The 23,946-nt window shown below is 42.1% G+C and overlaps 1 protein-coding gene across 1 annotated transcript; it reads right to left on the bottom strand.

Annotated features, from left to right (window-relative positions):
- Positions 1–2,017: 2,017 nt before the first annotated feature.
- On the bottom strand, positions 2,018–23,634 carry slc26a1 (solute carrier family 26 member 1). The gene is made up of 8 exons (XM_056285087.1): positions 23,538–23,634; positions 13,629–14,097; positions 12,753–12,956; positions 11,344–11,590; positions 8,797–9,028; positions 7,386–7,569; positions 4,226–4,513; positions 2,018–3,182 (listed from the first exon to the last, which is right to left on the bottom strand). The coding sequence occupies exons 2-8, from the start codon at positions 14,034–14,036 to the stop codon at positions 2,601–2,603; spliced, it is 2,145 nt and encodes a 714-aa protein (XP_056141062.1). The 5' UTR covers positions 14,037–14,097; positions 23,538–23,634; the 3' UTR covers positions 2,018–2,600.
- Positions 23,635–23,946: the final 312 nt, after the last annotated feature.

Genomic DNA, 23,946 nt, shown 5'->3' with positions numbered 1-23,946 from the left:
GCGAACCTCATGAATGCATATGAGTACTAGGTGTACAACAGGTCGATTGATGTGTCCATTTTCCAGATAACATCCCAGTACAGATTGTATGTACAGTAAATACCAGGTGTAAATGGGACCATTATGTGGCCTTCCTCTGTTATTTTATGTCGTGATTACAAATAAAATTTAACCCTCATGACAAATATTGTTTTTTTTTTTTTTTTTAATAAAATGCCAGTGCCAACATTCACAAATTCAAAAGCCAACATCCAGGAGAGGTTTGAATCTATTCACTTGATGTTAGTTTTCAGCTCAAGCACGTATCGCCATTCATCTGGATGACTTCTTCAGTTTTGACGCTGGGTGGAGTAAATCACAAGTTTCATCATGATATGATATTATATCTATTCTTTGGACAACAATGTAATATTTACTGATGTCACAAAGTCTGCCCCAATACGATTTCAATTCGATTCAATTCAGGGGCCTGCGATCGATATGAGACAAAGTCACATGCCCATTTAACACAATCAATTACATTTATATCGACTCACAAAAAGCAACTAAATTATGATTTGACAATTTCATTACTGAGCTCCTTCAGACATTTAAATGAAAAACAATCTATACTTTTTAATAAAAAGAATAAAAATAGACCTGTTATTCACTATAAAGTGTAACATTTCTCATATTTAAGTGCATTTTTTTATCAGTTAACTGAGAGAGCCCTTGATGACCTTTCAATTATGAACATAAACCATGCACATCTCTGCTTCATCACCTTGTATTTACAAGGCTCTATATGTGTGCTCAGTGGTTTAGCGATATTGAGCTTTCAAATGTTCACATCCTAGGCATATCTATCCTAGGCTGTCAGCAGCCATACCAACATGTACCCTGGCTCTGCCAGATGACAGAAGCTAAGCTGATATGGGCTTGGCTAGTACTTGGATGGAGGACCTCCTGGGAAAACTGAGATGCTGTCGGAATTGGTGTTGGTAGGCCAGTAGGGGGCAGTCTTCCCTCTGGTCCTAATAAAAAAACAACAAATATAAAAAAATCCCAGTGCAGTGATGGGGACACTGTGCTGTAGATGTCGTCCTTCAGATGAGACCTTAAACTAAGGTCCTGACTCACTGTCATCATTAAAGAGCCCATGGCACTTGTCACAAAGAGTAGGGGGTCCGCCGGTGTCCTGACAAAATTCCCAACCTGGCTGTCTCCATCTGGCCACCTAACCATCCCCCCGTGTAATTGGCTCAATGATTCCTCCCTCTCCACCTCAAGCTGATGTGTGGTGAGCATTCTGTTGCTAAATGGCTGCCATGCATCACGCAGGTGGGTGCTACACTTTGGTGGTGGTTGAAGTGAGTTTCCTCCTTCAATGTGAAGCACTTTGGGTGTCTAGAAAAGCACTATATAAGTGTTATTATTATTATTGTTATTATTATTATTATTATCATCTTAAAGATGTTGATATGGATTGATGTTTTCACTTTGCATTGGTGATATTGGATCGTTGAACATTGCATCGATCCATTGATCCAGATCGATGGAGCACATGTGCAGAACACAAAAGCACACCACAATAACATATAAATAACAGCGAAACATCTTCAAACTGAAAACTAACAACAGTGAATAGATCTGAACTTCCCCTGGATGACTGACATGAATCTACCCAGACATAAAAAGTCAACATTTCATTACAAGACCCATCACCAGGGCTTGTATTAAATACGTTTTTCCATGGTAATTCAGATTTGGATACAAGACTGCCTTACTTCTGGATAGAATGTTTCTTTAAATTTTCTGCTAGTTCCATCAGATGTATAACCAGATAATGGAGTGCCGTTAAAACGCTGCAAACAATCAAGTTGGTATCACAGAAAGTTGAATTGCTTCATCTGGACACAACGTTGATTGAGAGAAACATTTCATCGCTTACCTAGTATTTACAACGCTGTGATTGCAACCATTCCCCAATCCTCTGTGAATAGTACATATGTCCATTGAAACTCTAGTTGATGGTCACGGCAGTTTGCATATGAAACTGATCCTTGTTTTCAGTCGTTATGCCACTGTGTCTACAAGGGTGGGGATACCTGCAGTCAGTTGAGACTGAAGAGGGCACTTAGATGAGTGATGAAATGTTTGTCTCTCAATAACCGTTATGTCCAGATGAACTGATTCAACTTTCTGTGATTTTCTTACCTCGATTATTGAGCATGTATAAAGAAATCAAGTTGATACTATACTGTCTTTGTACAGTTTATATCTAGTACTTCAGAAAACAACAAAACAGTGAGGTGGCTTTCTCTTTATATCAATTTTTGTTTTTCATTCCAGCACCTGTGAGGAGGTCTATGTTGATGAGAGCAAAATATATCCATAACTAAGCAGATAAGAGCAGTAGTCTGACACAATGTCCTGAAAGGTAGCAGGAAACAACAAAGGTAGAATCACTGATTTTTGTTCCTGCATTTGTTTTAGCACCAGGGATTCAGATGAGGCTCATTAGGTTTCACCCTCCTCCCTTGTCTTGAACTTGCAGATAAGAATGAACCTTGGTGTCTTGGGGGTTTCAGCTTTGCATCTTTTCTCTCAAATTCAATTTGTTATTCTTTCAGTTCTTTTACAGTAAATTCTTTATTCATCATGTGTTCCACTGCCGCTGCCCTAGTATTAGCATGAAGAACTGCAGCATGGACGGTATAGAACAGAATGTTTTCAATGTCTTTGTCATTCTTCCTGAAAAATGACCCTCTCCTCAGATTATCAATGACAGAAGTATTACAGCTAGCAAGTAGAATGCTCACCCCAACCTCTTTGTAGTCCTTGATCAAACTTTCAATAGTGGCCACACCAGTTGAGTCTATAAAAGGAATGGTTGAACAGTCTAGAACAATTGTATGGAAATCCAATTCCCTCTCAACTAGTCCTAAAACAACCTCTCCATTGGTTTTATCTGTTTTCATCTCTTTGGCTTTTATCTTGTCTGCCTTTCTTCTCTTGGTCAACTCCAAGAAGGGCTCCACCTTGACTGATTTGTAGAGGGATTTGAGGAAGGAGTCTTTGTTGGCGTAGTAGAGAGGAGCTTGGAATTGGAAGATGTGAACCCGTGCAGGTGGTATTAGGTTCTCATACTCTTCCAGGTCCTCATAAACCGTAGTGTCGTTGACCCGGCCCAGGAGAGAGACCTTACAGTTAAGGTTGAACGAGACGTTTTTTTCAGTTATTTGAAAGATGAAAAACAAAACTTGCTTTGCAATATAGTGATTAGCATTTGTCATGATATTTCCTATTCACAAAATCCACACTGAAAAATTATTTAACATCCCTGAGGTGCTACATATGTTAATTACAAACCCCAATTCCAATGAAGTTGGGACGTTGTGTAAAACGTGAATAAAAACAGAATACAATGATTTGCAAATCCTTTTTGAAATTCAAAATGAGTGAATATTTACAAAAAAACAATAAAGCTTATCAGTTTGAACATTAAATATCTTGTCTTTGTAGTGTATTCAATTGAATATAGGTCGAAAAGGATTTGCAAATCATTGTATTATGTTTTTATTTACGTTTTACACAACGTCCCAACTTCATTGGAATTGGGGTTTGTACATTTGCGTAGACTCCAAAACATTTTTGTTATATCCAGATGGACAACAGAAAGACAGACAGACAAATAGACACAGATAGATGAAGGTTGGATTACCCACCAGGTAAAGACCTTTGGGGCCCCAAAGGCCACAAGTTTACCGTGTGTCAATTGGCTTGTGGTAGTACTTCAACTAAATGCTAGTTTGTTTGGGACTATGCACCATTTAAGCACAATATCAACTGAAATTAAAGGGGACTTCAGAGGGGCCGATGTCCACTCTGTGTTCGTACACAATGTACAGACAGTGGACAATCCGTCAGGTTGGTAGGTGGCCCCCTGGCAGGTTAGTCCAGCCATTATATATATCTATACATAGAGAGAGAGATATAGATATATAGATAGATAGATAGATAGATAGATAGATAGATAGATAGATAGATAGATAGATAGATAGATAGATAGATAGATAGATAGATAGATAGATAGATAGATAGATAGATAGATAGATAGATAGATAGATAGATAGATAGATAGATAGATAGATAGATAGATAGATAGATAGATAGATAGATAGATAGATAGATAGATAGATATTAACAGACAGAAAGGTACATGGACCTCTGAATTTTAACTTACCTTAGGTTTCTGTGTCAGAAAGACAATACAGAGCATTGAAAAGAAAACTCCCACCAAGAGGCCTAGTTCAACGCTTATCAGAGCAGTGGCTGCCATGGTAACCATCCAAACTATGGCATCAATTCTACTTGTATGCCATTTGGCCGGAACATCCCGGAACTTCCTCAGTGCTCCCCTGAGACTGACAATGATTATGCTGGCAAGGACACACTTCTGAAGGGCGTAGAAGAAAGGAGCAAAGAAGAGGAGTACAAGAAGGACAACTACAGCGCTCACCAGACTGGATACCTGATCGTAAGATGGAAAGAAAGAGAAAAAGAAAACTTTATAGTGCAATCATATTATAAGAAGTTCTTGCAAAAAAGACATGGAAATGTACACCCTTACTGCTAAAATTTTCCAGTTTTCAAGCACAGACATTATCACCTTACTTGATAGATCTTGTGCTGCCAGACCTATCTCCAAGCTACGTTTTAGCAGTGTCACCGCGGGAGAAAAATCTGATGGAACCAGAATCCATCATCTTTTTGGAGTAGGTGAAAAGAAACCGTTTTAGGTTGTTTGTATTTCTTAAACCAGTCAGAATTGTTGGGGGCGGGCATAGACCAGAGAAGTTTTAGATATGGAGAACTCCCTGTCTCTGAACACTTCCGGGTTGTAATTAGAACTAAGGGGTGATTGTGCGATCCAAAAATGAATGGGGGTCTATGGAGCATTTGCACAAAAAGGTTAATTGTCACTGACTATTTTATTTCTTTTTCCAACACAAACGAACACATGGAATATCTTAAAATTGCTTTCTTATTTCCATGGCATTTTTTTAAAAACAGTTTTTAGGGTTTTGTCATTTCCTTTATGCACTGGTCTGGTGACGTCAGAGCAAGCTACTTTATGGCTGATTCTTCCATGCCAGTCCTGGCCATGTCTCCACAGCCAACTCTCTGGAGCTACCAGTAAGCAAAGTTGTTTTGTCGTAACTGGTTGTAACTCTTCGTGTCAGCTTACCAACCAATCAACACACAGTAGCAGCAATGCAAGCATTCATCCATCCATCCATCCATCCATCCATTATCCAAACCGCTTATCCTTACTCAGGGTCACGGGGATGCTGGAGCCTATCCCAGCAGTCATTGGGCAGCAGGAAGGGAGACACCCTGAACAGGCTGCCAGACCATCACAGGGCCCACACACAAACACACACACACACACACACACACCTAGGGACAATTTAGTACAGCCAATTCACCTGACCTATATGCTTGCAGTTTACTCCAAAATGAGCCATTGCTGTAGAAAATCGAGAAGACGTTGTTTTCAATAATGTTTAGCTATGATACGTCACTGAAATTCCCACAAGCGAAAGAAAGTCGTGACATTATTCACCAGAAACAATGTCAATAAATGATTTTAGCTGTTTATTTCATTGACTCCCATTCATTGAGGACTCACTCACTCACATGCTCCCCCTACTGTGGAAGGGGGAGCGTGTAGGATTAATAGGAAGTGGGCAGATTGTCTGTAGACTGGCTCTGCCTAGACTTCACATCACTATGCCATAGTATAGAGGCTTTACCTGAATAAGATCCACTCCTTGCTATCTTTTCTATTGTTCCATTATTCTATTGTTCCATTTTTAAGCTCACTTGTGGAAACGATGACATGACGATAAAGAGGGTTGCGACTTGCAATAAAAGTGCAATGGAAGCTTCTTTTTTTTTCTTTTTTTTTCACCAGTGGTTTGTGATGCCGGTCAACCTATAAAGGGGGGGCTGTGTGCAATATCTTGGCTACCCTGAAGCATGATAAAATAGACACTTTATCAGAGGTAAAGACTCATCACCCCCCCCCACACACACACACATACACAGACACACACTTCCGCAGATTTCTGCATTCAGAAACAAAGCAGTTGGGCTTGCAAAGTTGTTTTTGTTGTTTAACACCCTGCCTCCCATGTTAGCCAAATTGTTGGCTAGCACTCACAGTCCTTGAGAAACTATGCAGTGATTGTAGCAAAATATACCCAATGAGGGCACTCAAAAAAAAAAAGACAGATGTTGGCAAGCATGCAGTGTAGCCGCTTTCCTTGTCTTGTTTACTTTTATTTATTGCTATTCATATTTCTGATCAACAGAGGTCAGGATTCAAATAGATCTGCACATGGTACGTTTTTTTTGGGGGGGTTGTTTTTTTTTGGGGGGGGGTTCTCCCCCACCTTTTTCTCCCCAATCACACCGATCCGGAGAGGGCTGCAGACTACCACACGCCTCTTCTAATACATGTGGAGTCGCCAGCTGCTTCTTTTCACCTGACAGTTAGGAGTTTCGCCAGGGGGACATGGTGCATGGGCGGATCACACTATTCCCCCCAGTTCCCACTCCCCCTGAACAGGTGCCCCGACCGACCAGAGGAGGTGCTAGTGCAGCAACCAGGACACATACCTACATCCGGCTTCCCACCTGTAGACATGGCCAATTGTGTCTGTAGGGACACCTGACCAACCCGGAGGTAACACTGGGATTCAAACGAGTAATCCCTGTGTTGAGCATAGTACTTGTTAACATTTTTTATGATGTAGTCTTTATATACTGCATGCGGGGGGGGGGGCAGCTGAAGGAAATGCAGTTGATTCGCATTTGAACTAATTTTTATAAAGTTTAAATTTTAGTTATTTGTGTCTCCTCTTTGGAGGTCAATGAAAGGAAATATTCAATATTTTGAACACAGAAATTAGTTCTATCATGGTTTTTGAAAGCTTAAATGATTGTCCTTTTGGCCTGGCTTACTGGGCCTCATTAAATCCCAGTGAGAATGTTGAGCAACATAGTAAGTCTGGTTTAAAAGGCGAAGGCTGAAAAGTGGTAAGTGCTTTGCCTTTTCTAAGCCCTCCCTGTAATTTTTACACATTTTCTTATCTGTACAATAGGTCTCCTACTCCTGCATTACTAAACATGCAGAAGTTATTTTTATGTCTTCCCCTCATCTTTTGTATCTGTTATGATATCCATAGTTGTGTTTGAAACTCAGGACTGTGTCATTCTCCTGTTCTCAATTTAAAGCCTACCACAAATAGCCCACCCTGCTGGCTTGACATAATGTAAAATTAACCTATCAATAATTGAGTGAGAAAAAAAAAACGTTTTATAATCTTTCATTTTACCTGTGTCTGGCAACCTGTTGACTCCTTCACCATGGTTTTAGCCAGCGCTGCACTGGTGGTGAAACAATGGAAGAAGGAAGGGATTATGTTGCAGAAGCCGATGGCTAGCATTTCCTGGTTTGGACGCACCGTATAGCCATTCTTCTTAGCAAACATCTCTGACAGAGACACTGTGAAGGCAAAACTGAACAAAAACAAAACAGGTGAACCCAATTCACCCCTCATGTTCTGCTGACAAATTAGCAATGGATGAACTGTTCACCAGCTACATTGACCTAGACCACCTGGATTTTATATCAAAACAGTTGTAAAACTTATTTACCATCATCTCAATTGCTGGTTAATAGTGGTTATATATAAAACAAATCATTTTGACCCTAATAGAGCACAAAGGTTCATTAGGGGTCTTCTGTAATCTCCCCAGCAATATTTTTATGACATCAAAATATTTCTGTCTCCATTACTAATTTTTCCATTCTGTTCTACAAATAATGTTAAATGCCATTTAGCCATGTATGAGTTAATAATAGAAAATTTGCCTTTCTCATTATATATTTTAATTTCTTGTAGACTTAAGTGAAGGATCAAAATAATTTTGCATAACAAGAAGAGAGTGGCAGCCTGGAAAGGACTTTTACAATTATTTGTTTACGATTCGTCCTCTCTGGCCTGCTGTATAAATCAGCTAGCCTATTTCAAGAAGACACAAAGGATACAAAGAGAAGAAGCCTAGCATTCTCTGAATAATATAAATGCACTCCTTATAAAGAAAATGAACATGTTAAAAATTTCTCATAAAGATGGAATTATACATTAACGAAAAAAGATGTTAACATGCATTTATAAATGTTGAGAATATGTAAACAAACCTCACAATTTTTTTTCTTTTGGGGGGGGGGGTTCCCCAATTTTCTCCCTAATTGTACTTGGCCAGTTACCCCACTCTTCTAAGCCATCCCGGTCGCTGATCCACTGTCTTTGCCGATCGGGGGGGGGGGGGGGGGGGCTGCAGACTACCACATGCCTCTTCCGATGCATGTGGAGTTGCCAGCCGCTTCTTTTCACCTGACAGTGAGAAGTTTCACTAGGGGGATGTAGCACATGGGAGGATCACGCTATTCCCCTTCAGTTCCCCCTCCCCCCCTGAACAGGCGCCCCGACCAACCAGACAAGGCGCTAGTGCAGCGACCAGGACACATACATCCGGCTTCTCACCCGCAGACATGGCCAGTTGTGTCTGTAGGGATGCCCGACGAAGCCAGAGGAAACATGGGGACTCGAACCAGTGATCCCTGTGTTGGTCGGCAACGGAATAGACCACTGCGTCACCCGGACCTCACAATTTCTTAACCGAACTTACAACCATATCTCACATGCACAAACATAGAGGAACAAATTGGATATGCAATACCTTATGATGGCTAAAGGAATTGCATCCAGTGCCACTCGTGGCATGAGGCCAAAACTGGGTACTGTCGGTGGCATAAACCCAGTGGGGATGTGACCGGAGACACTAGACTCGTAATGGCTGTGAAGGTCCCCAAAATGGCTAATGAGGGTTGCTCCTGCCACAACTATCAGCTCAGTCGGCAAGGGGATCTTCAGACGAGCCTTGTAGCGGTCCTGAATCTCCTTTCCAGCAACTTTGATGAAGGATTTAATATAAGGGATTAATTTTAGATTGGTGCTCTGTATATGAAAATTGACAGGCTCTATCAAACAGAACATTGACTATACACTGAAATTCAGACAAAATGTCCAGTCTTTTGAGAAATACAATACTAATCACAGAGAGATAAATTGACATGCTCGGCATTCAGTTGTGTCACCTGTATAGTGCTGGGAGAGCAAAAGGCAGTAGCTACAGGAATTGTATTCAAAGATTTGGATTAGATTTCAAAAGGGCATGAAACACTGCATCTCATTCAAGAAAACCCAAATCCTCACATTTGTATTTCAGTGTGTTTAAAAATGCAAAGAAAACCAGGTCAGCATTTTTACATGACGCCACAAGCTGAGTGGACAGGACTCAGCTCGTGGCATCATAGATGCATACACAATGTATGTTGGAACATAAAGTGTGCATTGCATTTTAACAAGTTGAATAGCATTTCTTAAAGGCACTTATTCTGTCTAGGAGGAATCGGTCTCAAACAGCAGTCAAACATTTGTCAACACTTTAAGTGAGACTGTCAATTTTTATTTTCCCATTTTCATTTTTTTCTTCTTTTTTTGGCGAAGTAAATATATTTTTACACATAAGCTGTAAACTTTTTTTCAAATCTAGTTCTTGCTTAACCCAGCCTAGACCCAGCTAAAGAAATCACAGCTTCAGTAACAAACATGTTTCAGAGGAATAACATCGAAGCATTGCACAGTGGTTTAAGAAAGTTAAAACGGTACAGTCCATAAAAATGTGCAGTAGCCCTACTGTAAGTGGTGCAGTTAAAGGGATAATTCACCGATTTTCAACCTTGTCTCTGCCTATCTGCAACAGGGATAGGACATGACAAACGCCTGCAGTTGTTCCCAATTGTTTCTGCATCTTTGGGGTGGTAGTGAAACCGAACCCCCCCCAACCACCAAGTGGCATATTGTGACACGAGTTTGGGGCCAGAAAGACTAAAAACTACAGCCTAGCAGGGTTTTTAACACTAATCTACTCTAAAGACACTGTTTAAAAAATACATCTTTATGCTCTCGGCTAAGCTACGTTCAAATGATGCCCCACAACTCTAGCACAGAGTATTTTATGGATGACAATACAGACGTTTACGTGCAATGCATTCTGGTATGGCACCGTGGGAGAGACTCTGTGAGTGGGAAAACCCTGATTTCTCCATCAATATAGTACACAGTGAGGACTTTATTCCTTCAATCAACTACATTACTCATCAGTACTTATTACACATACACAAATCCATCGGTGAAATTTCCCTTTAAGAAACTATATTAAAAAAAAAAAAGTTGAGGCTGGCTCAGTGGGGGAGAGACAGGTCTTATTGGTGTCGTCCTCAAGGTTCCTGATGATAATTTTAAAATCTCTAGGAGTGATCTGCTTTAATTTTAATTTATTATTAACTGAAATCAAGGATAAGTCTCATGAACAGAGACTTAGGTTACATACAATTTATGAGCAATTTCTGAACATGTGTAAAGAGGTCCTTCGGTTCAATGCCAGGCCTTATTCTGGAGTAGAATTTGCAAGTTCTCTCCATTTTCAAATACGTCTCCTCTTTTTGGGGAATCAGAGAATTTATATTGTCCATTATAATTATTCATTGGTGTGTGAGTGATTGTGTGTAGGAATATGTTTAGACTGCCTGGTACAACTGACCCAATTCTGATTTTGCTTACATGTGGCAAAGATTGGATTTGTATTATGACTGAGTAACCAGGAGTAAAGCACATGGAATCGGATATTTTCAGATTTTCTAATTTGCCCACTATCATATGTGGAATTAAATCAGATAGGACCCTGAGAGCAGGATAAGCGGTTTGGATAATGGATGGATAGATGGATTCTAATATATGCTAATGCAACTCTCATGGAACCACACAGATCAGATTTTTCAAGTCATTACAAATTGTACATAATTCAAAATGTTACACTCACACACTTGTCGCATTTTGAATTACATGGTTTACGTGTGCGGTTGTTAACGTCTGCATCGGTGACCAAACTCCCATGAAGGCTCACGCATGTGGGTTGTTTCAAGTGCAAACCAAAGAGTTATGGCATAAGCACATGTCCAAAAAATTGGAAATAGGCAAAAAATTGGAATAGGGCATCAAGACCTGTGGTGTAAACGTAGCTTGATTTGGTGACTGGCAACCTGTCTATGGTGTCTCCTTGACTTCCATCTGGACTAGACTCCAGTCCCCTATGATCCTGAAATGGATTATGAGTTGAATGGATTTGAGTTTGAATGGATGGATGCATTATTATTGTTATTACCTAGTATAGTGATGCAGATGGCGCTGGTGATGAGGTCGCAGATATTGGTCTTGTGAATGCTGGAAAGAATATTAATCCAGGTGACAACCACTGTCCCATAGCCCTGGTGACGAGGAATCTTCAGCCCTAGCAGGTACTTCGCCTGGACAGTCAGGATAGTGAATGAAGCTCCTGTGGCAAATCCGTCCAGCATGGGGGCCGAAAGGTAGACTGAAACGAACCCTAATCTAAAAATCGCCATCATCACCTTGACCCCAGGATGACGAGGTAGGGGAAGAAGAGAAAGAGTAATTCAAACAACAGTTGGTTACACTTTGACATGCCACTTTTATATTTAACAATTGTCACCATATTTCAAAATGAATTGCAGTTGATTTTTTTTGGGGGGGTTGACTGTGTTATGGTTCGCTGTATTTCTCGCAGAACTGTTGATGGGACAATGAGGAGGTGATTATTCATATGTACGGTGTTTAAATCCTTCAAGGAAGCATCCTTGTGTCTTGGTCAGATAGAATACATACAGTAAAATCTCTGACCTAGCAACAATGTCCTTCATTTGGATCTGGCCCAAGACCTATGCGTCATCCCATCCCCTTGGAATGGGATGCAATAATATTTTATTGATATTTCAATAAAATTTTTTCAATAAATGATTAATAATAATAATAAATTCATCTTTATAATTTCTCTAATTACCTATAATTGCTAATTACCAATGTAATTGCAATATATGTCTTCCTGTCCCGTGACATCAGACAACTATATCTCAGAAAAGTTGGGATTAAGAAATATTGCTTGACCTGACTTCCCAGAATGATTTTTTTTCTTTTTTTCTCCCCCCCCTCACTTTTCTCCCTAATTGTATCCAGCCAATTACACCACTCTTTTGAGCCATCACGGTTGCTGCCCCACCCCCTCTGCCAATCCGGAGAGGGCTGCAGACTACCACATGCCTCCTCTGATACATGTGGAATAGCCAGCTGCTTCTTTTCACCTGACAGTGAGGAGTTTCAACAGAGGGACGTAGCGCATGGGAGGATCACGCTATTCCCCCCAGTTCCCCCTCCCCCCCGAACAGGCGTCCCAACCAACCAGAGGAGTTGCTAGTGCAGTGACCAAGACACATACCCACATCCGGCTTTCCACCTGCAGACACGGCCAGTTGCATCTGTAGGGATGCCCAACCAAGCCGGAGGTAACAGAGGGATTCACACTGGCAATCACTGTGTTGGTAGGCAACGGAATAGACCATTATGCTACCCGGACGCTCCAGGATGAAATTTAAACTTCAAGGGGCTGCCCCATTGCATCAGTCCTGGTAGAATAGTAGAAATTCTTTTTTCTTTTCTTTCTTTTTTTTTTTTATTGAATGGCATGCAGCATTTAATACCAACCAAATGATTCTGTACCTGGTAGATACCAGCGAGAAAAGTGACGGCAGCTGCTATATTAATGGCATAACATTCCTTGCCACATTCAATGCCCATGCTCCCCATTTCCGTTGCTGAGAGGTTGGTGCCCTGTGTGCCATTCAAGATGTCAAGGCTGTTTGCGCTGATTCCGGAGTCCTCGTTCAGGTCAAAACCTGCCAGATACACTTCCCTATCAACTACCTGGAGGCAATGGAAAAAAAAAACCCATCAGTGATAGAAAAGTAATCTTAATACATTCTGATTAATTTAGGCAGTATGATTGTCACTGGTACAGTAGGAGTGGTGTCCGCTGGGTCCAGGAATGGTCAGAGCGTTCTGAGCAGGAATTGAGGACCCAAATGTAGACATAGTAAGAAGTGAAACAAAAGGTTTACTGGTAGGAAACATGAGTTTATCAGGAACACACATGACGAGAACATGGTAGAGACATGGTAACATGGTGATAACATGGTAGAAACATGGTAATATGGTGGTAAATTGGTAGAGACATGGTAACGTAGAGGTGACATGGTACAGACGTGGAACACTCTGACAATGAACAAGCTAAACAGCCAAACAGATTTATGCAGAAACTTGGTTGAATAATCAACAACAGTTTTGGGGCAAATGGGAACCGAGGAAAAGTGGACAGGACTCAGGACTGGGATGGTGTTGTCAGAGCAGGACGAGACATGAGACGTAGACACTAGGGCTGGAGTGGCTGGAACCGGGAGCAACCGTGACAATGGAGGCATGTTGGGAAAAGAGACTGCTGTTCTGGGTAATGTCACATGACACAGATTTGTTTCACTTCTAATTTACCTACATAGTTAAACAAAACAACAAACAGTTTTTACCCTGCTGATTCATTACCTGACCAATCATAAGGCTCATGAGGCTGAAGATTCCAACAGAAACGTGCTTGGATGTCCCCATGAAGAAATAGATAATGTTGGCGAAGAATGAAGTATACAAGCCATAGATTGGCTCCACTCCAGCCAGCAAACAGTAGGCTATTGCCTGGGGTACCAGGATGATCCCCACGATCAGCCCAGACATCACATCCCCCCACACATACTGTTGGAGCTTGTACTTTGGCAGCCAACGCACCACAGGAAAGAACCCAGAAAAGAGGCTTCGAACCCTAGGTGTGGAGCATGCCACCTCCTGTTTCACCCTGGATCTCAGGATAGAAAGTGGAGGTCGCCTCTTGCGGATGCGACGTTCCAGGATAAGTGGAAGGGGTGGGGGGTTTTCTATGTCCTTGGTACCCGCATCCATGACCTTGAGGAGGTAGTGGTCGTGCAGTTAAGGGTTGAGGCCAAAGTGGTCAGCTGTGCTCCTAGATGATCAGATGGACAGACGGGTAGTAAGACAAAGATAGAAAATGAAAGATGGAGAGTGAGACAGAGAGGACAAGAGATAGCGTTAGATACATAAACCCAGTACAAGTCACTAGTAGCCATAAAACCGTTGGTCATTGGATACAGTAACCTTACAAAGTAAAATAAAATGTGTGAAATTAGCCCCATTAGATATAGCACTATTTGTATCTACAGCTTTCCCTATCAAACGATTCCCAAAAGCAGGGCAGAACATGAAATACAAACCCCAATTCCAATGAAGTTGGGATGTTGTGTAAAACGTGAATAAAAAAAGAATGCAATGATTTGCAAATCCTTTTTGACCTATATTCAATTGAGTACACTACAAAGATAAGATATTTAATGTTCAAACTGATAAACTTTATTGTTTTTTGCAAATATTCACTCATTTTGAATTTGATGCCTGCAACACGTTCCGAAGAAGCTGGGACAGGGGCAACAAAAGACTGGGAAAGTTGAGGAATGCTCAAAAAACACCTGTTTGGAACATTCCACAGGTGAACAGGTTAACTGGAAACAGGGGAGTGTCATGATTGGGTATAAAAGGAGCATCCCCGAAAGGCTCAGTCGTTCACAAGCAAGGATGGGGCGAGGTTCACCACTTTGTGAACAACTGCGTGAGCAAATAGTCCAACAGTTTAAGAACAATGTTTCTCAATGTACAATCGCAAGGACTTTAGGGATTTCATCATCTACAGTCCATAATATCATCAAAAGATTCAGAGAATCCGGAGAAATCTCTGCACGTAAGCAGCAAGGCCGAAAACCAACACTGAATGCCCGTGACCTTCGACCCCTCAGGCGGCACTGCATTAAAAACCGACATCATTCTGTAAAGGATATTACCACCTGGGCTCAGGAACACTTCGGAAAACCATCGTCAGTTAACACAGTTTGTCGCTACATCTACACGTGCAAGTTAAAACTCTCCCATGCAAAGCGAAAGCCATATATCAACAACACCCAGAAACGCCGCCGGCTTCTCTGGGCCCGAGCTCATCTGAGGTGGACTGACGCAAAGTGGAAAAGTGTGCTGTGGTCTGACGAGTCCACATTTCAAATTGTTTTTGGAAATCATGGATGTCGTGTCCTCCGGGCTAAAGAGGAAAAGGACCATCCAGATTGTTATCAGCGCAAAGTTCAAAAGCCAGCATCTGTGATGGTATGGGGGGGTGTTAGTGCCCATGGCATCATGGGTAACTTGCACATCTGTGAAGGCACCATTAATGCTGAAAGGTACATACAGGTTTTGGAGCAACATATGCTGCCATCCAAGCGACGTCTTTTTCAGGGACGTCCCTGCTTATTTCAGCAAGACAATGCCAAGCCACATTCTGCACATGTTACAACAGCGTGGCTTCGTAGTAAAAGAGTGCGGGTACGAGACTGGCCTGCCTGCAGTCCAGACCTGTCTCCCATTGAAAATGTGTGGTGCATTATGAAGCGCAAAATACGACAACGGAGACCCCGGACTGTTGAGCAACTGAAGTTGTACATCAAGCAGGTATGGGAAAGAATTCCACCTACAAAGCTTCAACAATTAGTGTCCTCAGTTCCCAAACACTTATTGAGTGTTGTTAAAAGGAAAGGTGATGTAACACAGTGGTAAACATGCCCCTGTCCCAGCTTATTTGGAACGTGTTGCAGGCATCAAACTCAAAATGAGTGAATATTTGCAAAAAAACAATGAAGTTTATCAGTTTGAACATTAAATATCTTGTCTTTGTAGTGTATTCAATTGAGTATAGATGGAAAAGGATTTGCAAATCATTGTATTCTGTTTTTATTTACGTTTTACACAACGTCCCAACTTCATTGGAATTGGGGTTTGTAACTTAAGCAAACTAAACTTATAGCAACTATAACCTTGTGTTTAAAGTTTCAAAATTGGCAATAAAAAAGTTCTGTTCATATCCTTTATTTCATCTGCACCATTTGATTTATTTATTGAGGTGGGATTCCCCCCCCCTTTTTCTCCCCAATTGCATTTGGCTAACTACCTCACTATTCCGAGCCATCCCAGTCACTGCTCCACCCCCTCTGTCGATCTGGGGAGGGCTGCAGACTACCGCATGCCTCCTCCGATACATGTGGAGTTGCCAGCCGCTTCTTTTCACCTAACAGTAAGGAGTTTCGCCAGGGGGACATAGCGCTATTCCCCCCAGTTCCCCCTCCCCCCTGAACAGGCACCTCGACCAACCAGAGGAGGCATTAGTGCAGCGACCAGGACCCATCTGGCATCTCACCCGCAGACACAGCCAATTGTGTCTGTAGGGACGCCTGGCCAAGCCCGAGGTTGCACCATTGCTTTCAATCTTGTTTGCCACTAAAATCACAGTTTATCAGAATTTCACTTTCAGAACAAAAGATTATTCTCCATGAGCTACAAGAATAATGCTAGTACTGTAAGTAAAAAAAAAAAAGTTTGGAATTAGTATTACTTTTCATTCCTTGCTTTCCTGCTGCAGCCATTTTTCTCTAAGGATTTTTCACAATTGTTTCAGTACACGTTGTATTTTAAAAATGTTCCAGGGCCAAAAGTGTCAGGAAAATTAGTAAAGTCATTGAATTAGGAAATCTACTGGCTTTAATCAGTCCTTTATAGCATACTTGTAAAATATAAAGATTCTGCACAAATCAGTGTTGGAGAAAGTGTTCTATGGCTCAGTTTGATCTATGGTTTACTTTATTTTCACCATTGAATGACTAACTCAGTAGTAAACATTGCCCATAAAAAGTCACTGCAGCTTATAATTTTTCCACATTCAGTCCAATATTAGACAGACTGCATTCATACATTGACAATGGTAACAGTACCTGCAGAGGCATAGGGGACAGAGAAATCATTGACAACCCATCTATGCTCAGATGTGGAAAAACCTTTAGTGGACACTAAATAGTCTTAATGGGTTCATAGTCCCTGAAAAAAATGCCAATATAGCAATTCAAACACATTGATATTGTGTTTAATGCACTTCATACCAATATGGCATCTCATCATAAAAACGCTGATAAAGATCATTTGAAAACACTTACATCACCAACCCAAACACATTATACTGAACCTACATTCCTTGCACACCTATTGCAGTCTCCCTGATCTTATTGCAGTGAAGACTACAGTTGAAAGAAACAGACAATGACTTTCTTAGGTATTTGGTGACATTGTGAGTTGAATTTACAAAATGTAGTAAAGCAAGGCAAATTGCACCAACTCGTTTACACTAAATTAAAATAAACCACATTTATCTGAAAAAAGTCACCTTAAAATGACATTATACTAAAATTATTAAAATGGGTTGTTTATATAAGTGTGCAAAATTTTATTATTCTGATCTAAATCAATTAATTAACTAGTTGGTTTTGATACACAACTCTTGATGCAGCTTAGACACATCATCAGTGATGTATCCTAGGATCATCAGGTGTTTCGGGTCTTCCAACTTAAGACACCCTCACCCAGGCAACCCAGCTGGGGATGATCAGGCCCCAACTTGTGTCTAAGTAGTGTGGTCCACGGATCACTTGATCCACAACTGATCCACCGCCTGACTTGGTGAGGGAGCCTTTGCACTCCACCTCCGCTGACTTGACCAGCATGTGCATGGCCAAGGCAAACTAGATCACTGAAGTGGTTTATCCAGTGATGATACCCTTTTCCAGCAGATGCCATGCTGATGTTGATGTGGAAGAGGTGACTCTCAAACTGAAGCAGCTGTAATAGTCCAGAATGTGGTCCCCGATCTTGCTTGGAACATGGTATCGGTCGAGTGAGATTTCCACCAACTTATGGGGCATTGACCCGTAAGCACTGGCAAGGTTAAGCCAAAGCCAGTTCTCCTTTGCCCTCCTGGATCAGTTGAGTGACCACTCCTGTGTGCTCAATACATCCTGGTACCTTCGGGATCCCCCCCCCCTTCTGAACGAAGTGTTGATGTATGCATTCTTCAGGAGGAATTCTGTCATGCATCAGGCAACAGTACTGAAAAATACTTTGCCTTCAACACTAAGTGAGATGGACCTGAACTTCTTGATGGTGCTTGAGCTCTCCTCCTTGGGAATCCGGACACCCTCCACACATCTGTACTACTGGACCACCTTCCCCCTCTTCCAGATGACCTTTATAGTTTTCCATATTCGCTGCAAGAATCTGGGGCACCTCTTGTAGACAATATATGGCACTCCACTTGGAACAGCTGCTGAGCTGGTTCTAGCAGCGCTGATGACCTCCTTGACCTTTTTCAGGATGGGCTCCTTGATGTTAAACCCCGAGGTGGGTTCTGGTGGTTATCAAGGCACTACATGGCCCAAGGTCTTGCTCCCTTGCACTGACATTGTAGGTGGTGGTACTGAGGTACTTGTCAACCTCCTCCTGAGTGCAGGAAAGTTGGCCACTTCACATCTGCCGAGGATCTTCTTGGTGAATCCGAAGGGATTTGCAATGAAGGCAGTGCATCTCCTGGCCCTCTCCCTACCTACCCCTCCTCCTATGCCATTCAGCTTGACTGAGGGTGGTGAGCTTTTTCCTCACGATGTTGCGGGACTCTGCTAGACCAACCTTTTCCTCCTCCCTTGCCTTCTTGTACTGTCATCCTAGTAGTCTAAGCTCCTGCCATAGCTGGCTGGTCTTCACTTGCCATCAGTTCAGCCCCCCTGCACCTCTTGTTAGCCACTGCTCCTTTGTGCCAAACCTTTCAGCAACAATGCTGATGATCATTGTACACATTGCCCATACCTTCTGGTCATCATCCTCCCTGGCTGTAGCTTCAAGTGCTAGGTCCACATACTCATCAAACTGGAGCCACTATCTCTCCTTGTTGGCAGCAGGCCACTTGTTCCACTTGTTCCAGTGATATTCTGATTTCCTGACTTAGGGTGGGGCTGGTGGAGCGTGGAGGGTCTAGGCACTCTGGGGTGACTCAAGGCCAGGCTTCTCCTGCATCTCACTAGGTACTGTACTCATGCATTGCACAACTTGCTTCCCCGTCAAGCATTTCATTTGCCTTGTGAAGCAGGTGCTACAAGCTGTGCGCCCGGGTGTAACAGTACCCCCTGCACCCCCAGAAAATCTGCCCCTGGCTCATTCAGAACAACTAGTATTTGCTAAACTGTAGTGGTTATGGGGATACATAATTCCCCTTATTGAGCTAGTAGGAACATTGGTTTACAGCTGCTGTTTTCTCAGTTCGGGTTTGCAGTGATACACTTCCGCTGCGCGGGTTTTTGTTGTTGTAATGGTGGAAGGAATAAATGGTGCACGTTGTGTAGCCAAAAGAGAAAGTTGTCACGACTCCTGCTTGAGCCCCTCTACAAAACCTTAATTAGGATAATGAGAATTTAAATAAGAGATGCCTGTTTAAAGCCCAGAAGATGGCTGTGTGTTGGCAAAGTCTAAGCCTTTGTATTGTTTTCAAGCAAAGCATGGTGGAATAATCCCAAATATATAAACGAATTAACAAAGAGAACATCTGAAAAGCTTGTGTCCCAGATAATCCTATTAAACACAATGTATTAATGATATGTGTAAAATTCAGCTTCCGGTGTGGAAAGATGGCTGCACGAATTCGTGTTTGCAGCGACCTCACCCAGCGCCGGTGTCAGAAGATGGCAGCGCGAATTCACATTTATGGCGGCCTCACCCAGTACCATCCATGAAGTGTCTTTGTCCACGTCTGCGTCTAAGTTTTGTCTTCGTTTGATGGCTGGGAGAGCTGGCGCTGGATCAGCTGGGAGAGTACAGCAGGCTAACTTAACTGCTAGCCCATGCAGCCCGCAGTTCCAATAACACCGAGGGCAGTCTGGCGGTGGCCTCACCTGGTGTTGACTGTGGTGTGTTTGATGTTGTCGTGAGGAGTGCAGAGAGGTGTGTCGAGGGTGTCTGGCAGGGAGAGCTGGCGCTAGATCGGCTGGGAGAGCTTGGTCTGCTTCATCTGGTGGGCCTGCGGACCGTGGCCCCTGCCTGGAGCAGCACCCAAGAAGGAAACACCAAAGGCGGTCTGACAGGACGCAGAAGCGAGGTGGGCTAAGCTGACTACTAACCCATGCAGACCGGTGGTTCCAACAGTCATCCTGGCTGGAGTTTGTTCCCTTGGACAGGGATTTTTTTGTTTAGTTTAAATGTGTTAGTTTGGATATGTGTTCTTGGAGTTTTTGGATGTGTTTTTGTCTTTGTGTTGTACTGCTGTGGGCTGGGGGAAACGGCCATTTCATGTACGCAAGTACATGAAGTGAAATGACAAAAGTGTTCCTGATTCCTGTTCCTGATTCCTGAAAATTCAAAATTGAGTATATGGAGACAATATAAGAGTATAGATGAAAGTTTTGCCTAAACAAGTCATTGTTATCTGTTTGTTAATTGGGATTATGTCTTGTGATTTAGATTATAGTGCAATTAAATATTTGATTTTGCAGGGAAACTCCTCGAGCTACCTGAAAGCCTGCTGTTAGACCCTTGACCCTATTTTAAGAACCACAGGGACAGAGTAGTAGGTCTTATTCCAGACTTGGTTCTTAGTAGCTGCTGTCCCAGCAGATATAATGGTGCCCCAGAAACCATAAAAGACTGATGTCTTATCATAATCACTACATCATAACCACATTACACTGGCATGCTGTGTGGTTTTGGCTTCCTGTGGTAAAACTGTCAACATACACCCCTTCCCACTCACTGGGGGCTGAAAAAGTAAGTCCCTTATTGATATTGTATATAACATTTTTCAATTGTTGAACATTAAAACATTGTGATCATTCAACATGTTTTTTCTTGAATTTTGTCTCCAAGCTAAATTGCCCTTGCAAGAAATTAGTTTTGAAGTGAACTGAACTGAATTTGTCACACATGTCACACATGATACCGTATAAATTAGACACAAGAACACTATTGAGATTTAGTATTTCCCTATGGATCTCACCTCTATTTACGGGTGGGACACACAAAGGAGCAGGGGAAAATAACACGTGAATACAGGAAGTATGGGGCCATCTGGTTTTACAGTGCAACATCACATAAAACAAATGCTCTATTTGTCTGACACACAAGACAGGGTTTAATTCAGAGACTCTTTACGCTGACACAATGTACTTGAAACATGAGACAGTTTTGGTAATTCCTCCTTCTACACATGGGTTTCCTTTAAAGTAGAAAGTAACAAATACACCCGATCGCTGAACACCGCGGGGCTCACATCACAGTCCTTTACGAAGGAAAATGTGCTATTTAATTATGTCTGCCTGAAAAGGCACAGACAACAATCAATTAAATTTATGTCTGTCACTGCAACTGTGTCAAATCAATGTTCTTGCTCTCTCATCATTTGACTTGAAGACACCCCACCCCTACTAAGGAATGACCTTAATGCTTACTCGTGATCTAGTCACGTTTAAATGGTGTGTTGGGGCTGAGCATACTGCCCATTTATTCACCTTTTTCTGGTGACTTGGGCATTTTTTTAAATTATTATTATTATTTTTTTGGATTTCCCCCCTTTTTCCTCTCCAATAGTACATGGCCAATTACCCCACTCTTCCGAGCCGTCCCGGTCGCTGTTCCATCCCCTCTGCAGGCTGCAGACTACCACATGCCTCCTTCGAAACATGCGGAGTTGCCGCCGGCTTCTTTTCACCTGACAGTGAGGAGTTTCGCCAGGGGGATGTCGCGCATGGGAAGATCACGCTATTCCCTCCAGTTGCCCTTCCCCCCTGAACAGGTGCCCCAAATGACCAGAGGAGGCACTAGTGCAGCGACCAGGACACATACCCACATCCGGCTTCCCACCTGTAGACACGGCCAATTGTGTCTGTAGGGACGCCCGGCCAAGCCGGAGGTAACACAGAGATTCGAACCGCCGATCCCCATGTTGGTAGGCAACGGAATAGACCACCACGCCACCCGATGCCCGACTTGGGCATTTAATCAAAGGTTTGGCTGGAAAATTGATGGGACAACACCACACAAATTCAGACTGCATTCATATCTTCACCTTTTTTTTGTGTAAACAAAATTATATTTTTATGAGAAATAAAATTTCAACGAATTCTCTGTTTTTACATATTTCATTTACACAGCCATTTTCAATATTGTAGATATTATTATATCTTAGAGAGAACATTTGTTTTTTCCCTCAATATTTATGCAAAACTGAATTGATTGTCCACTCAAGCATACAAGAAGATGGTACACGATCTGATAGAAGCCAAACTTGATTGAGAATAAGTCAAAACTATGATCTTATATCAACCCAAACATTATTTATTTGACTAAACACAGCCTCTATTAATTATTAACTAGTGGCCAATGCTTTCTTCATATGCTATAAAATATTGGTAGGGACATTATAGTAGACCTTTTTTTTAAATTTTTTGGCTTTTTCTCCCCAATTGTATCTGGCTAATTACCTCACTCTTCCAAGCCATCCCGGTCGCTACACCACCCCCTCTGCCGATCCGGGGAGGGCAGCAGACTACCACATGCCTCCTCCGATACATGTGGAGTTGCCAGCTGCTTCTTTTCACCTGACAGTGAGGAGTTTTGCCAGGGGGGCATAACGCATGGCAGGACCACCCTATTCCCCCCCGAACAGGCACCCCGACAGACCAGAGGAGTTGCTATTGCAGCAACCAGGACACATACCCACATCCAGCTTCCCACCTGCAGACACGGCCAATTGTGTCTATAGGGACACCCGACCAAGCCGAAGGTAACATGGGGATTCGAACCGGCGATCCCTGTGTTGATAGGCAACGGAATAGACCGCTATGCTACCTGTATGCCTATATAGACCTTTAAAGTTTGTGGGGACAACTGGCCCCAACAGTCTGTACACATAAACAGTCTAGGTTCCACATGTTCATGTTGTGTCAAAGTTATTGGTGCATTGAGCCTGGATATATTGTGCAAGCAGAACTGCAAATTTGGCTCATAAAACAGACCAATAAAGATATGGTATGACCCAGACTGGTATGACCTTATGACAAATGCTCTTCATCAACATGATCATGTTCGCTCCATGACCCAAATCAAAATCAGTATGCTCGCTAAAGAGATGGTGAGGAACATTCTTCAAGTTTCAAATTAAGATTGTGGTAGGTATTGATTCTGGGAACAAAAGATTTGAGGAAGATTCAGAGGATTATTGAAATCTAGACTAACAAAAAAAAAGGCATGAGTGTGGATTATAAATTGCCACTGAAAAACAGAATATTGTAAATCAAAAATAAACTTTGCTATCGGTTTTACAGCAGTTCATCTCAGACCGAGTGCCAAATTTACAAGTCCCAAAGTACTTTTTCAACCCACACATTTGTGTTGGGGTTTTTTTTTTGTTTTTTTTGTTTTTTTTTTTTGTTCTGATCCAGTGATTAGGAAATAATTTTCCAATAAAAAATGAAATATACTCACCTACACAGTCAGTGGTACAGGGCTGACCAGACGTCAAGTAATTACAACACTGTCACCCTGATATATCTTGATTGTGCCACCTCTCTCCACTTCTTTCTTCACATGGCATCCCTGCCAAGATTCAACCGTTGGTTTGTCAGTGGCTCAACTTCTCACTTGTGCTCAACCAGTGGCAATCTTCGTCTCGCTATCTTTTCCTTTCATTCTCTTTGTCTGTCTCTTCTCTGTCATGTGAGCAGTCAGAAAGGAAGATGTTAGGTTTTACAATGCAGAATAAATATAAAGATAAGCACGGCCTCTGGAGTCCAACTCAGACTGATTCCTATTGGCTGAATGGCTAGTGGGCGGGACCTTTTGACACTTTTAAAGTTAATGTGAAGGTTTTGCATTTCCACATGTGTTTGTGTGT

Source organism: Lampris incognitus, chromosome 8 (genome assembly GCF_029633865.1).
Source record: "Lampris incognitus isolate fLamInc1 chromosome 8, fLamInc1.hap2, whole genome shotgun sequence".
Classification (NCBI taxonomy): Eukaryota; Metazoa; Chordata; class Actinopteri; order Lampriformes; family Lampridae; genus Lampris; species Lampris incognitus.
Note: the sequence above shows the minus strand (reverse complement) of the source record. Positions and strands in the feature narration are given on the sequence as shown.

Bases quoted from the DNA above. Each gene is read 5' to 3' on its own strand.
- slc26a1 (XM_056285087.1), bottom strand. From the start codon at position 14,036: ATGGATGCGGGTACCAAGGACATAGAAAACCCCCCACCCCTTCCACTT. The intron at 9,029-11,343 runs GTAATAACAATA...CCTTCATCAAAG, and splicing joins CATCTGCATCACTATACTAG to TTGCTGGAAAGGAGATTCAG. The intron at 3,183-4,225 runs GTAAGTTAAAAT...CTTAACTGTAAG, and splicing joins TTCTGACACAGAAACCTAAG to GTCTCTCTCCTGGGCCGGGT.